The following is a 13,674-nucleotide window of genomic DNA, read 5'->3' on the forward strand; positions in this document are numbered from 1 at the left end:
TATGTCCTTTCAAAATACCTTGAAAAGATCTTGGTCCTGGCAGCCTATGTCACAGTCCCCTATGTGTGGTCCAGCATGGTGCAGCTGAGAGCAGCCGGCATTGGGGTTGTCGCAGATGAGGCACAGCAGCATGGGCCGGGAGGGTTCTTCCTGACCTCTCCCTGCCCCAGGTGCTTTAGGTACCTCCCCATGTCCTTTCACTGAGAAACTCTTTTTAAAGCAGGAAATGCGTGCCTTTTGTGAGCCACTGAGAATGACACTGCACCGGGAGCTCCCTATTGGCGGTGGGATCCTTGTCCCTCTGGTGTGTGAACCGCGCACAGGGAGGGGGCCGGGAGTGTGGGAGGTGGAAGGCAGGTGCGGTGGGATGCAGCACCCGCCAGCACAGGAGGAAGCTTCCGAGGGGGCCTCCAGACACAGCCCCTCCTGACAGGCATTCTCGCAGCCCCGGACACCACGCAGCAGCCCAGAGGTGTGTGCCAACCTGCTTTGAGGAACACTGGCTTAAGGCACTAACAATAATTCTGCAAAAACGTCTATCCACTATGGATTTCCCTACAAGAGAAAATGTAACTGAGTGGGACTTAAAGTTTGCATTCTCACTGAAATAAAAATAAATGGAAATTAAACCACCCTTCTATCACCAGTCAACCGCAGGAAGATGCCCTCAGACGCCTGTAGGTGTGAGGTGGACAGTTTGAGAATGGAAAGGAGTCAGACTGCTGAGAGTGGGGAGACCAAGGTAGGGGTGGGAGGGAGCTTGACCTCCTCTGCCTCCCTGGGACATGTTGGGTATTGGAGTCAGGTGCACCATCTGTAAGGGGGGGACCCACCAGTCAGAGTCCCGGATTGGAGTCGGTGCCCAGAGCATGCTTTGCGATGTCAGCAGAGGCTCTTCTGTTTCAGAATCGAGCGGGTGATGGGCAACAACACCATGGTGAAGATGGTGCCCATCAAGATCGTGCACTTGGAGAGCCGGCCCGAGAAGGAGAGCCGCCAGAGTCTGGCGTGCCCAGCCGAGCCGCCCACCCTGCCCAGCGGCCTGGAGAGACACCAGATCAAGACGCTGAGCACGCCGGAGCAGTCCTACTCCCGCTTCTGCGTGTACACGCGGCAGGGCCCTGAGCCCAAGCTCCCCAGCACCCCTGCGCCCCTTCCCGGTCTAGGCTACGTGAGGGCCAAAGAGAAGACCGTGGAAGAGCTGAAGTCAGAGGCACTGGCCAGGGAGATCGTGGGGAAGGATAAGTCCTTGGCCGATATCCTGGATCCCAGTGCAAAGATTAAAACCACCATGGACTTGATGGAAGGGATCTTCCCCAAGGACGAGCACCTCCTGGAAGAAGCCCAGCAGCGGAGGAAGCTGCTCCCCAAGGTCCCCTCCCTGAGGACCGCAGAGGAGAAGTAAGTAGATGCTCGTTTCCAGTTTGTGCATGATTCTGCCGGCATCTTAAGGCTTAAAAGGGAGAGGGGTGCGTGTCTGTTTCTCTGTTCTCATGACTGCTCTTTGGGGGGGGGCAGGTTTTTATGAGTGTTCCCCAATGCTTAGAACTTTTTAGCTTTTTTTGTGAGCCTACTGAAAGTAAAGGGTCAGAGACCTTGTCCCTGGGGATGAAGACTTCGGTGGGTGGCAAAGGCGTGGAAACACACGTGCTTTGCAGCCCGCTGAGCTTTGCTGGCTGGAGGCCCGTGTGATTTATCATGATGCCCACAGCTCTCCTTTCTCATAAGGCAACAGTTCTCAGCGGAGGCCATTGTCTGCCCCAGGGGACAGTTGACAATGTCATACTCTGTGTGTGGAGGGGAGCTCCTGGCATCCGGTGGGTGGAGCCCAGGAATGCTGCTCAGCATCCTACAGTGCACAGGACGGTCCCCACCACAGACAACTGTGGGGGGAGTTCTGACGTGAGAAACCCCAGCATAAGAGGACAGAAGGCTTAGACTGAGTATCTGTGTTTCTTAACAAGTTGGGCTTATAAAACTTATTTGCACCTGCTTGAACAAATTCGTCTTGTTAGTTTTGTAAGTACCACTGTCAGGTCTCTCTCCTTCACTCATTTGACGCAAAGGTGTGTGTGGTGGCATCTTCCCTGCTGTTTCTGCCTGCTCCGTCACCACAAGCATCAGTCATGTGCTGTAGGGTGCAGTGCCCATGAAATGCGGCAGAGAAGGAGAAAGAGGACACACTAGAACCAGCAAGAAGGAGCGACTCTGGCTGCTGGTAGGAGGGTGCTTGGGAGTGGCTTTTGCAGATTGTGCCATACACGGCCTCAGCCACACAGACCCCAGACTCCAGGAGGGGACAGTCTGTGCTTTCATCTCCCCAGCAGAGATTTTTGGATGTTCCTGCTCATCCAAGTTTTTTGGCCTTTTAAAAAACTACATTTCAGGGTCAGCCCGTGGCTCACTCAGGAGAGTGTGGTGCTGATAACACCAAGGCCATGGGTTCGGATCCCTATATAGGGATGGCCGGTTCGCTCACTGGCTGAGCGTGGTCTTGACAACACCAAGCCAAGGGTTAAGGTCCCCTTACTGGTCATCTTTTAAAAAAACAAACAAACAAAAAAAAAAACTACATTTCACAGACTTTATGAGTATCCATTTGGCAAAGTTTTATTTTTTAGTTTTAACTTCGTCACCTGTTTTGTTTGTTTTTGGCTGTCTTATCTCCCTTGCAGGTGTCCTAATGTTAGTGCCAGCATTTATTTGTCACAACCCAGGAAGCAGGGCTGAGGGGGCATCTGTGTGCATGGTTGCAGCTAATTGAAATTCTGACATCTTTACCCAGGAAAGAGGAGCCGAGTTTGCCGGCAGCCATGTCCCTGGCCACCATCTCCACTTACTACAGCACATCAGCCCCTAAAGCTGAGCTGCTGATCAAGATGAAGGACCTACAAGAGCAGCAGGAGCCCGAAGACTACTCAGGGAGCGACTTGGACCATGACCTGTCAGTGAAGAAGGTAGGAAAGCCAACCAAAAACCATCACGTGTTTAACTCCCGAGAACTTGCCCAGGCACTTGAGAATCTAGTGGTAGATGAAACAGAATAGAGCCCTTCTCTGAGGGAGCTTATGTTCACACAGGAGAGAGAGACAGACAACACAAAAACAAATATATACAATACAGGATCAGCAAATCTGGCCCACTGCTTGCTTTTGTAAATAAAGTTTCATTGAAACACAGCCACATTGTTCATTTACATACGGTTTGTGGTGGCTTTCACACTACAGCGGCAGAGTTGGATAGTTGCAACAGTGCCCACATAGCCTGCAAAGTCTAAAATATGTACTATCTGGCTCTTGACAGAAAAACTTTGCCCAACTCTTAACGTAATATGTCGAGTGGTAAGAAAATTAAAACAAGGCGAAGGAATAGAGAGGTTAAAACAAAGGCACGTGATTATTGAGAGGGCTCTGATGAGGTGATAATTGAGCAGAGACCCAGAGTGACATGAGGAGCAAGCGCTGTTTTTGTCTGGCATTCTGGGAAGTGGGCTAGCCAGTGCACAGGTCCTGGGTGGGAGCCTGGTGACATGTTGGAAAAGTAGCAGAGGCCAGTAGCTGGAGCTGTGTGGATAGGGAGAGAGGGTTGCAGATGAGGTTGGAACAGGATTCAGGGACTGGCTGTTTAGCTCACTTGGGCTAGTATGGCACTGATAATACCAAGGTCAAGGGTTTGGCTCTCCATACTGGCCTGCCACTGAAAAAAAAAAAAACAGGATTCAGGGACAAATAGCCAGGTGGCCATGGCAGTCACAGTAGGGACAGAGTTCTTATCAGTGCCAAAATCATTACTACTATATTAGTTTTAACTGTCCATGGCACGTCAGCAGGCCAGACCCGTGACATGTTGTTACTACCTGTTTTATACAGGCAGGACTTAATATAAAGGGACAAAGGTATTGCCAGCGAAAGTCAGGCTCAGAGGATAGCATGTATTGTTTATTCCAGGGGACCTGAGTTTGCGTAAATCATCACTACTAGGAAAAGGAAAGGAGTGAACCAGCATTTTGTGCATGTTTGCTGTTGGCCTAGCACTATGGAAAGAGCTTTCATAAAAAGTACTGGGGTTTTGTCGTTGTTGTTTTTTGGGGACAAAGACCTTTGAAAACAATTATGTTGAAAGTCTACTAGTGTCATTAGTGATTTTAAAAAAATACCACTGGTTGATTTCAATTATGATAAATGTGTTCTGGAAGAAATATTGAGCCTCATAACGTATGTAAAGGAAAATTATTTCAATTTAAGAAATAATAAGTTTTTGGCTCAAGGGATTAAAAACAAGTGAAAAGTAAGGGTTTTGTTCTAGGGACTTTTAGAGGACCTCTCTCTGGCTCAGGATACTGTTTTATTCTGGTTGTATTTTCATCTAAAAAAATATCAAAAGTATTTCCATTTTATCCTAATAAAGCCAGAAGAACTGTACCATCTGAACCATTTTAATTTAGGCACACCCCAGCTGTAGAGAGCTACATTCCTTACACGCATGTCTTGTTTTCTGTGATGGGATGAACTCGGGAGCAGCGTGCCCCGACGCTGCTCACCTTCACCCATGTGGCTCTGTGCACCTGCTTCACCATCTCACCAGAAATGACTGCTTCGGGACTGAATGGTTGCTGTGAGCTTGCAGCAGGCTTACATTTCTAGTTCAATAAGCAAATGCCACATATCACAGTTCTCTGTGGTGTTGGTGGGTCCTATTTTTTTGCTTGATTTGACAAAGAGGCCAGTGCGGTTATCTTTTCCACCTTCTTTCCAGCATCCCCGCGTTTCTGATATCACACGTTTTTGCAAAGTGTGCTCAGGTGGAGTCATGCTGGAGAAGGTGGCCTCAGTGCAGATGGGGACTTGATTGGTCACCTGCTTTGCAGCTGCTGTTGGGGAAGCAGCCAGATGTGGATCCAGCATTCCCAGAGGGACTGCAACTTGTGATCACAGTGCCATTGGGAGGTCATAGAGCCCAGGACCAAATCAGGTGACCCCCTGCTTTAGGAGAAGACTAAAGACAGAGGCAAGAGCATGGAGGCCCCATGCCATGAGGTGGTGGGGGCTCCGGTGACCAGTGGGAAGTGCTATTCTAGGACAGTTAACGTGTTCTTTCACCTGGGCAGCTCAGGTGGACTGTGCCCAGAAAAGACACCACCCAGGTCAAGTTATGAGGGTTCTTCAGGAGAACCGAAGATAGCCGATTGGTTTGAGTTTGGGACCTCTGGTTTTTACTTGGAACCAAGAGGCAGGCGCAGGACCCAGAGAGAAAAGACCTTGTTTCCCCATGGGATGGAACAGAAGTTAGGTGGCTGGGGTGGACCCGGGTGGAGGAAGGGAATGTCCCAGGTCTCAATCCTGCAGCCTTGGCCCATGCAAATGGAGAGGTGAGAGTCTGACCTCTGCCACCACCAGATCTTATCCGAGCATCTGGAATGCCATATGCTGCAAGGAATAAATGGACAGGCTCCGGGGGTGGGGCTGGATGGGCAAGTATGGCCTATAGTGGCGAAACCACGGGCATCCCGGGTGTGCTGATAGCCCTTGATGTGTGTGCCTCCCTGGGCTGGACGGGTCTCAAAATCTTTGAAAGTCTGTACTTCTTACAGTGGCCCTTTAACAAAGAGGGGAAAGATGTTTTTAATAAAAATTTGCATATGATGTATAAAGGGATCTGGACTCCTCCTAGAGTGCCCGATTTCAAGTTAGCTCAGCTGAAGTAGGTTTTAAAGGCACATTTTCGTGCACTGGTGTGAAATCTTCATTACTGTAATTGCTGAAGAATAATGACACTGAAAAATTACTGAGCGTGCTGGCTTGATTCCTCCTATAGCCACCGTTATCTGCATTGCTTAATGTATTCACTCAGGTTAGGACTGGTGTCAGGTGAGAATTTCAGAAGTTCTCCACCCTTGTTTTCTATTTTCTGTTGTTTTCATCAAGTAATGAGTATCTAAAATACAGCCATGTTCACAGCTGTGGGATTCAAAGCTGCTTTAAACAATCTTGGATCCCTGTACTGGCCAACCACCAAAAAAAACAAAAACAAAAACAAAAAAAACCTGTCCAGATAAGTAGGTAAACACACACACGCTCTGAGAGAAAACAAAGGAAATCTAGATGCATAAAATTTTTCAAATCATGAGGGAAGAAAATGTCTGGACATTCTGAGCAACTACAACCTGGCCTGGAAAAGCCAAAATAGTTTATAAATTCCGTGTACTCTTTCTTAGGAAAAAAACCATGCAGATTAATCAGCAGTGGGGATCATAAACTGCTTACCATTTTAATCTGCTGGAGAGCTAGAGGATGCAGGACCCTGAGTAGAGCTCATATCATCACATTTTTTTGGATACATAAACGCTAGGTGGAGATTCTCTTTACAAGTATTGGTGTGAGACAAAGACCTTGTGCAATCAGGTAATATGAAAGATCTTTTCTGGCTGTTGATTGACTCTTCCTGCTGAAATAGTCCTCGGGATAGTCGTTCGTACTGGATTGTAGCTCATGAGATCGGGGCAGCTGCTCCTCTTCCCACACTCCCACTGTTGATAACTGATACTTACCAGGCACTTACTAGATGCCAGGCACTGGGCTAACCCTAGCATGCTGTCTTCTCATTCGCCGTCATGCCAGTCCTCAAGGTAGTGGCTGCTGTTACCTCTGTTTTGCTGTGGGACAGTGTGGCCTAGAGAGCTTAAAGGAGACTTTGACCTTGTGTCTGTCGAGTCCCACACATGTGCCTCCTCTCCGCTGAGCCCTGCGGACTCCCTGTGGGAGCAGAGTTTGTAAATTGCCCCAGGGAGGGGTGATGGCATGGACCATTTCCGAGGATCTGCTTGACATAAACAATGTCACTTGTGATAACATTGTTTAAAATGTCCTAACCTTAAAAATCCTAACTGGAATTTCATATTCACATGAGATGTTTACTGCTTACTCGGGTTTGTGCACCCAAGCACTGTTCAGTTTTCAGTCCTTTTGCCACATGCTACCCAGGTCATGTGTTGGCATCACAGATCTGGGGGCACCGTGCGGGTGGTAGATGGAAGACTAAAGACTGGTGTGGCCGAGGGCATCTCCAGCAGGCCTGGCAGCAGCGAGAGTTCTCTCGAGGCTGTGGGGGACTTCTCTTGAAACTGGGTTTTTTTTAGTTCACCCTGTCCAGGCAAACACCCAGTGACACGTGCTGAGAGTAGATTCAATGGCAGAAGCATAGCCGTCATCAGAAGAACGTGGTTTTCACAGGGCAAGTCCTGCCCCTCGCACTCTTTTTGAGGTATCCCCGTAATTTCTCTCCAATATAATGACCAAGAAGGAGAATCTATATATTTTACCACAACAGACTAAGTCATTTATTTGCACTTTGGTCAAGTTGAAATCAGTAGGTTATATTAAAAGACTGTCTTTTAGCTTCATTGGCACCCCTTTATTTATCTTGATTTTTAATTGCTGGTTATATGTAGAGGACACTTTCTAATCATGAAATTCCGTACTGGAAGTAAGACTCAATCATTCTCTAGGTAAGTTTTTAAATTGGAGACTTCCAAAGGATGAAGCGGGAGGCATCGCAAAGGTGCCAGGACTCATTGCAGAGACAGAGGTGGGAGCGTCATCTACTGCTGAGTAGCACCAGCAGCCACACTCTAGCGTCGTCTAATAAGACATTAACAGAACGAAATAGCTTCATCGTGTTTTATTTTTAGATGCCAGTAATTTAACCAGGAGTCACTCTCTTTCCCCTAGTTTCATAAATCCTGTTATTTGATCATGCTAAAGTGACCTTTCCCCCAGTCAGGCCACGTCCAGCCAGATGGCATGTGCAGAGATGGAGGTAGCTCTGGCACAGGGTGGGGCAGACCTAATGCATGTTTCTGTGCTGCCCTGTCCCCAACAGCAGGAGCTCATCGAGAGCATTGGTCGCAAGCTGCAGGTGCTCCGGGAAGCCCGGGAGAGCCTGCTGGAGGACATCCAGGCCAACAATGCGCTGGGGGATGAGGTGGAGGCCATCGCCAAAGACGTCTGCAAGCCCAACGAGTTTGACAAGTTCCGCATGTTCATCGGGGACCTGGACAAAGTGGTGAACCTTCTGCTGTCACTGTCAGGCCGCCTGGCCCGGGTGGAAAATGCCCTGAACAATCTGGATGACAGCCCTTCTCCTGGAGATCGGGTATATGCAGACTGATCTGGAAATCAGGGGTCCCCTGGGAAGGCTGTTCACGGGGTGTTGTGAAAGGTGGCTTCTTGAAGCCTGGCTCAGTTTCTGCATGGCCTGCCCAACTCCTAGTGCGAGATGCTATGGAAATGTCCAGTGCACACTCCCATTCTTTGCTTTTAATTGAGGGAGAAACATGCTAGGAAGACGCAGTGAGGCGTTGCTGGGATCTTCCCACTGATAATTCCACTGATCATTACTAATAGTGGTCTCTTTCTGGAAAATGATCTCTTTCTAACTTTTCTTTAACCACGTGTAAGTCCGTAAATGGAGCTTCCTACCCCCTGACAGATGGTAAGTGCTCAGTGATAGATGATGTTGTATTGCTATTGATGCTCTGATTTAAGAAGAGTGAGAGAGAGAGAGATAGAGAGAGAGTGTGTGTGTGTGTGTGTGTGTGTGTGTGTGTGTGTGTAGATAGATAGCAGTCTGGAAAGAATCCAAGGACTTCAGCTTTTCTCCCATTCTCAAGATGTGCCACTTTGAGACTTTTCTCAGAGGGTCTGTCTTTCAGTTTTCTCACTTGCAAAATAAGGGAAATAAAATTTACCTTGTTGGCTTTACAGGTCAAATGTCAGTAAAACATCTAGTTTCATTCTTTGCACATAAGAGGCCTTCAGAATGATCATCTTTTATTATTAATACAACATCTTCACTGTTCTCAGAGGGGAGCAGGAAAAGCCCTCCCCACCCTTCTCCAGATGAGGTTGGTTTCAGGCTGCCCAGAGAGAGCTCATGGTGCTGGCTTCGAGACTGCAGCTCTCTTGCAGGGCCATCGACCCTGCCACAGGAGGGTTTGAACCTTAAGTAACTGGGGGATGCACCCCTATTTCCCTTACGTTCATGTTCCATTTTGCACTTTTTGCCATCCTTGCCAAATTTATCCGAAAGAACTTAGGAAAATAACATGAACAGGACAGAGAAACTTATTTGTACATAATTGAAAAAGTAACTGCTCAAAGTATGGATTTACGTGAAAAAAGTAGGGTCATGTCTGCAACTGTCAGTTCAGCTCATCTTTTGTCCCTCTTGTGCTCCTTGTTCATGGAACTGACAGACTTATTTAGAAAGGAATCACAGTGCTAGGGAGGGAGCTAGTCTGGGGTCCTCCTAGGTGCCTGGCTAGAGCCCTTGCTCCTTCCCTGGGGCGGTGTCAGAGGTGAGCAGCCCGGGACACCGAGAAGGCACCTCCATGAGCCTGGCTGCACTGCTCCCTGCCTTGGCTGTGTGTAGTTGACGCAGCTTCAGCTCCCAGGACCTGAGGGACATGTGCCACTTGCACATCCAGGTGCACTGCAGGGGCTGGTGTCCAGCATAGCCAACACTGGCTGAGACTGTCCAAGACAGGCAGCCGAGATGCCGGGAAGCTAGGGTTGTCAGACACAGGTGTGCTAAGGAGGTAAAAGGTGCAGAATCATGTTTTCAAAGAGTTCCTGCAAAGTCTTTTTGGCTACACAGTGAACACGTGGGCAGACATGGACATGTGGTGTCCCACCCTGACCTCAATCTCAGCAGCATCCGGGCACTGGTGAGCCTGGCCTATTTTAAGCCTGAACCGCATTTTTAGAATCAGTTCACCTGTTTCCCTTTGGGGTGGAATTAATTTGCTTTGCCTTGACTCTATCCATGAAAATATTCTGTCTCTTTGTCTCACACATGCCTAAAGATCAAGGTGTTCCACAGAAGGGGGCAGGATGCTCAGTAAGGTGGTGCGGTGACAGGCACCTCCCAGAAGCTGTGCGCCAGGGCAGTTTCTGCTCTCAGCTCTGTTTGCTGATAGCTCCTCTTTACTGAACTCTTTCTGTGTGCCTGGCGTTTTGCGAAGTCCTCCGCAGTCTGGGTGCTCACGGTGGATGTGAGTAGCATCCACCGAGATGTTGCAAAGCGGCAGAGTAACAGTGGCTGTCCCGGTGCCCAGATGCAAATCAGGAACTCCGGCCTGGCATCCAGCAGCCTGCCTGTGAAGACACTGAATGTTCTTTCCTTTCTTAGATTTCATTACACTCGGATTTTGTTTTCAACACAAAGAATGATCAGTGTTTGAGGTGATGGGTGTGCTCGTTACTCCGACTTGATTACACATGGTATACATGGACCAAAATATCACTCTGTACCATAAATGTGTACAATTATTACATATCAATTAAAATAATAATAAAAACATGAACCAAACAAACAGAAAAAGATGCCCCCGAGTGGATTGTTTTCAGAATCCGTGACTTACCTCATCCTTCTAATCCTATCTGGCTTAGATCAAAGTTATCATTTTAAATACATTTATTTTACAACTATTAAAGTGATTTAATTACAAATTAAAAAAAAAAACAACTTGGAGCTTCTAGCAAAACTGGATGTGTGTTCTACAAGGCAGAGTGACTGTGTTATGCTTTGGGGACAGAGTCATCTGTGTCCCCCAGAATGGGACCCTTGTAAGGAGCAAGGAGACTGATCCCCGGATGCCCATTCACAGACGTGCGTCTCCCGCCTCCTTCTGTGCCCTCTTGTGTCCCGTCTGCAGATGCACTCACAGACTCCTCCTGCCTGGAGCTTTAGAAACCCCACCCTGGCGTTTCCTTAGAGTATTTCCCTTTTGCTGACTTTCCCACAGTGTTATCATAGAAAGAGCTTTGACAGAAATAGGAACCCTGTGTCCTTTGCCCCTTTTGAGCATCTCAGGATTCTGTTGTTTTTTGTCCTTGGTTACTCTTCTGCTCACCACCATTTCTGTTAACTGTTCAAGGCAGGTGGGCGGAAACTCAGGCGGTCCATGAGTGGCCTCCTGGCCGGCTAGGGCTGGAGCCACTGGAAATACTTGGTGTGGGTTCCATGGGATCTTTGGTGGCATCAGGGTTTCCATCGATGATGTTATGGCTGGCCATGGGACCAGCCTCAAAACTTGCCAGTGTTTTCAGGGGACTGGCCAGAGCCCCTGCTTTAGTCCTGGTCCTCAGCAGGTCTGTTTTTCTCTCTCTCCACAGCAATCGCTGCTCGAGAAGCAGAGAGTCCTCATCCAGCAGCACAGGGATGCGAAGGAACTCAAAGAGAACCTGGACCGCCGCGAGCGCGTCGTGTTTGACATCCTGGCCAGCTATCTCGGCAAGGACAGCCTCGTGGACTACGAGCACTTCGTGAAGATGAAGTCAGCCCTCATCATCGAGCAGCGGGAGCTGGAGGATAAAATACGCCTTGGCGAAGAGCAGCTCAAGTGCTTGTCCGACAGCCTTCAGCCCGAGAGAGGCAAATAAGAGATCCGTCCGGTGGAGGACGGACATGGGGGCTTCAAGCTCTGTCCCCAAGGATGCAAGTGCAAAGCCCAGCCTGTATTTATATCCTGCAGAGAGGATCCTCCACTAGCAAAGTGGCTGTTAGAAAAGCAATAACTTCCTTGTGTGTTTGGGATGATTTATTTAATCTTTTAGTTTCCCTGTTGAATGCTAAGCAGAGAGGCTCACCCTCAGCCGTCCTCCTCTCACCATAGCTGCCCATAATGCCGGGCTCTGCTGAATGGTGAGTTGCTACCATGCAGGCTGTGGGCGGGGTCCAGGTGCCCGCAGTGGTCATTGCCAGTGGGAGATCCGCTGCTCCTCCTGTCTTCAGACACTGAACCCACAGCTCAGGAGGCAGCTGAGTGTCATTAAGGTGCATGAGCGTGGAGACCCTGGTGCGCATGTCTTCTCTTGTGATGCATCAGGTGTGGCTGCCACGTTCAGTCCCTGCTCACTCAACAGTGTGTGTCTTCGTTGTCTCTATCATATAATGATGTTCTCTGACCCAGCAAAAATGATGATGGTAATGATAATTTATTAATATTTTGGAAAGATAAAAAGAAAAAAAGGTTAAAAGTTAAGTTTCCTAATGGTTAAAAACAACTGAAATGAACAAACTATGCATTGGGCTCACCCATTCTAAGATTAAAGTTGCCACTTAAATAATGTGCATGCTTTAAAACATTCACACACAAGGAAACAAATAGTCCTTCTCACCCTACGCCACAGTTTAAATGATAAATTACTTGGTTAAAGGTGTGTCCCGCAATAATGTGTTTGTTAGCCATCTGTTTCCCAAGACCAAGAGACTGTTTCTTAAGTTACTTTTCCCCCCCGAACTTTTATTTTGTGTGCCTGTGGTCATTAATGATAACTGGCTACTTTTCTTTTTTGCCTCCTTGAATCTGTTACCATGCCATGAGGGCCACATCCCACGTAATGTGAGACTCCTCCCTCTCTGTCCCGAGGTCCAGTGGACTACACGACTCCTACACTTGATCTTTTTCTTCCACAGAGTTTAAAGATTCTGTGTCCTTTTCATTCGTTGAAAGGGCAAAATTCTAAAGAGAATCTGATTCACTAAAAAACATTGTCATGCTGTCACTTTCCGTGTGACAAGTTGCAGACAGAGAGAAAATATTTGCAAATCATGTATCTAACAAAGAAAATTTGTATCCAGAATGTATAAAGAACTCACAAAACTTAACAGTAAGAAATACAAACAGCCTAATTAAAAAGTGGGCAAAAGACTTGAATAGACACTTCACCAAAGAGGATATACACATGGCAAATAAGCACATGAAAAGATGTCCAACAGCCTGCCGATAGCTTGGTTATAATTTATTGTATCTCATAATTGTAGATCTGGGTGTTTCTTCAAAAAAAATGTTGATCTAATTAAATGCATGGTTAGTCGTGAGCCAATCCTTCAGATGTCTTCATGTCGAGGTAGTATAATAACAGGGCATCTGTTCTATCACGGGATTGTTTTAATCCTCATTGCCACTTAATCCCATAGAAGAAGTTTTCCAGCAGGTGGGGACATTTCCCTTTGTCAGCAGTGACCAGAACCTTACCAAAGTGTTCACGCACACGCGCATAGATGTCTTAAAGGACCGAATCCACGCTTCCTGAGCCAGAGGGGCTGGGCTGGGCTCCGAGGCACTGCGCGGTCGGTAGCTAGCGCGCTGCAGAGAGCCGAGTCCGAACCAGCCAGCTTCCATAATGCAGGCAGCACACCGCCTTTTTGGCAGCCTACCAATGCAAAAAGGATAAATGTCTTTTCTCAAGTGTTTCTTCCTGTTACATTAAGCTATTTCTAACTTGGAAAATCCCTGATCTGCCAATGAAGTGTCCTGCTCCTTTCCAGCTGGCAGTCCCTTGCTGTGAACATCGGTCACGTCATAAAAGCTGAAGCTGCTGTCCATGGACCTCCTTGCTTCCTCGGAGACAGCCGAAGTGATTTCAGAGTGTTTTGTTTTTAATTTAGATAAAGCTTTCACCTGTGATTCTTTCCCTTCAAGTACAGTATTGTGATCATTTTGATATGTATGTAAAATGTGAATAATTTGTGTGTCTGTACCCAGCCTTTTGATGTCTTTTTAGGACTTTCTCTTATACATAGCAATATATAGTGCCCTAGTATCTTTTTAGCAAAGCACATTATCGTCACAACTGTCCTGTCTGTTCCTGTTTGCCTCTTAAATGTCTG

At 47.6% G+C, this 13,674-nt stretch overlaps 1 protein-coding gene across 3 annotated transcripts in view; it reads left to right on the forward strand.

Moving 5' to 3' along the window:
• LOC134368944 (protein Shroom2-like) overlaps positions 1 to 11,441 on the forward strand; it is a 125,225-nt gene extending 113,784 nt beyond the window's left edge. For all 3 annotated transcript variants that reach the window (XM_063085180.1, XM_063085181.1, XM_063085183.1), the window contains exons 7-10: positions 907 to 1,401; positions 2,786 to 2,957; positions 7,879 to 8,151; positions 11,175 to 11,441. In XM_063085180.1, the coding sequence (XP_062941250.1) occupies positions 907 to 1,401; positions 2,786 to 2,957; positions 7,879 to 8,151; positions 11,175 to 11,441 (1,207 nt within the window). The remainder of the gene's footprint in view (positions 1 to 906; positions 1,402 to 2,785; positions 2,958 to 7,878; positions 8,152 to 11,174) is intronic.
• The last annotated feature ends 2,233 nt before the right edge of the window (positions 11,442 to 13,674 follow it).

This window comes from Cynocephalus volans, chromosome Y, assembly GCF_027409185.1.
Source record: "Cynocephalus volans isolate mCynVol1 chromosome Y, mCynVol1.pri, whole genome shotgun sequence".
Taxonomy (NCBI): domain Eukaryota; kingdom Metazoa; phylum Chordata; class Mammalia; order Dermoptera; family Cynocephalidae; genus Cynocephalus; species Cynocephalus volans.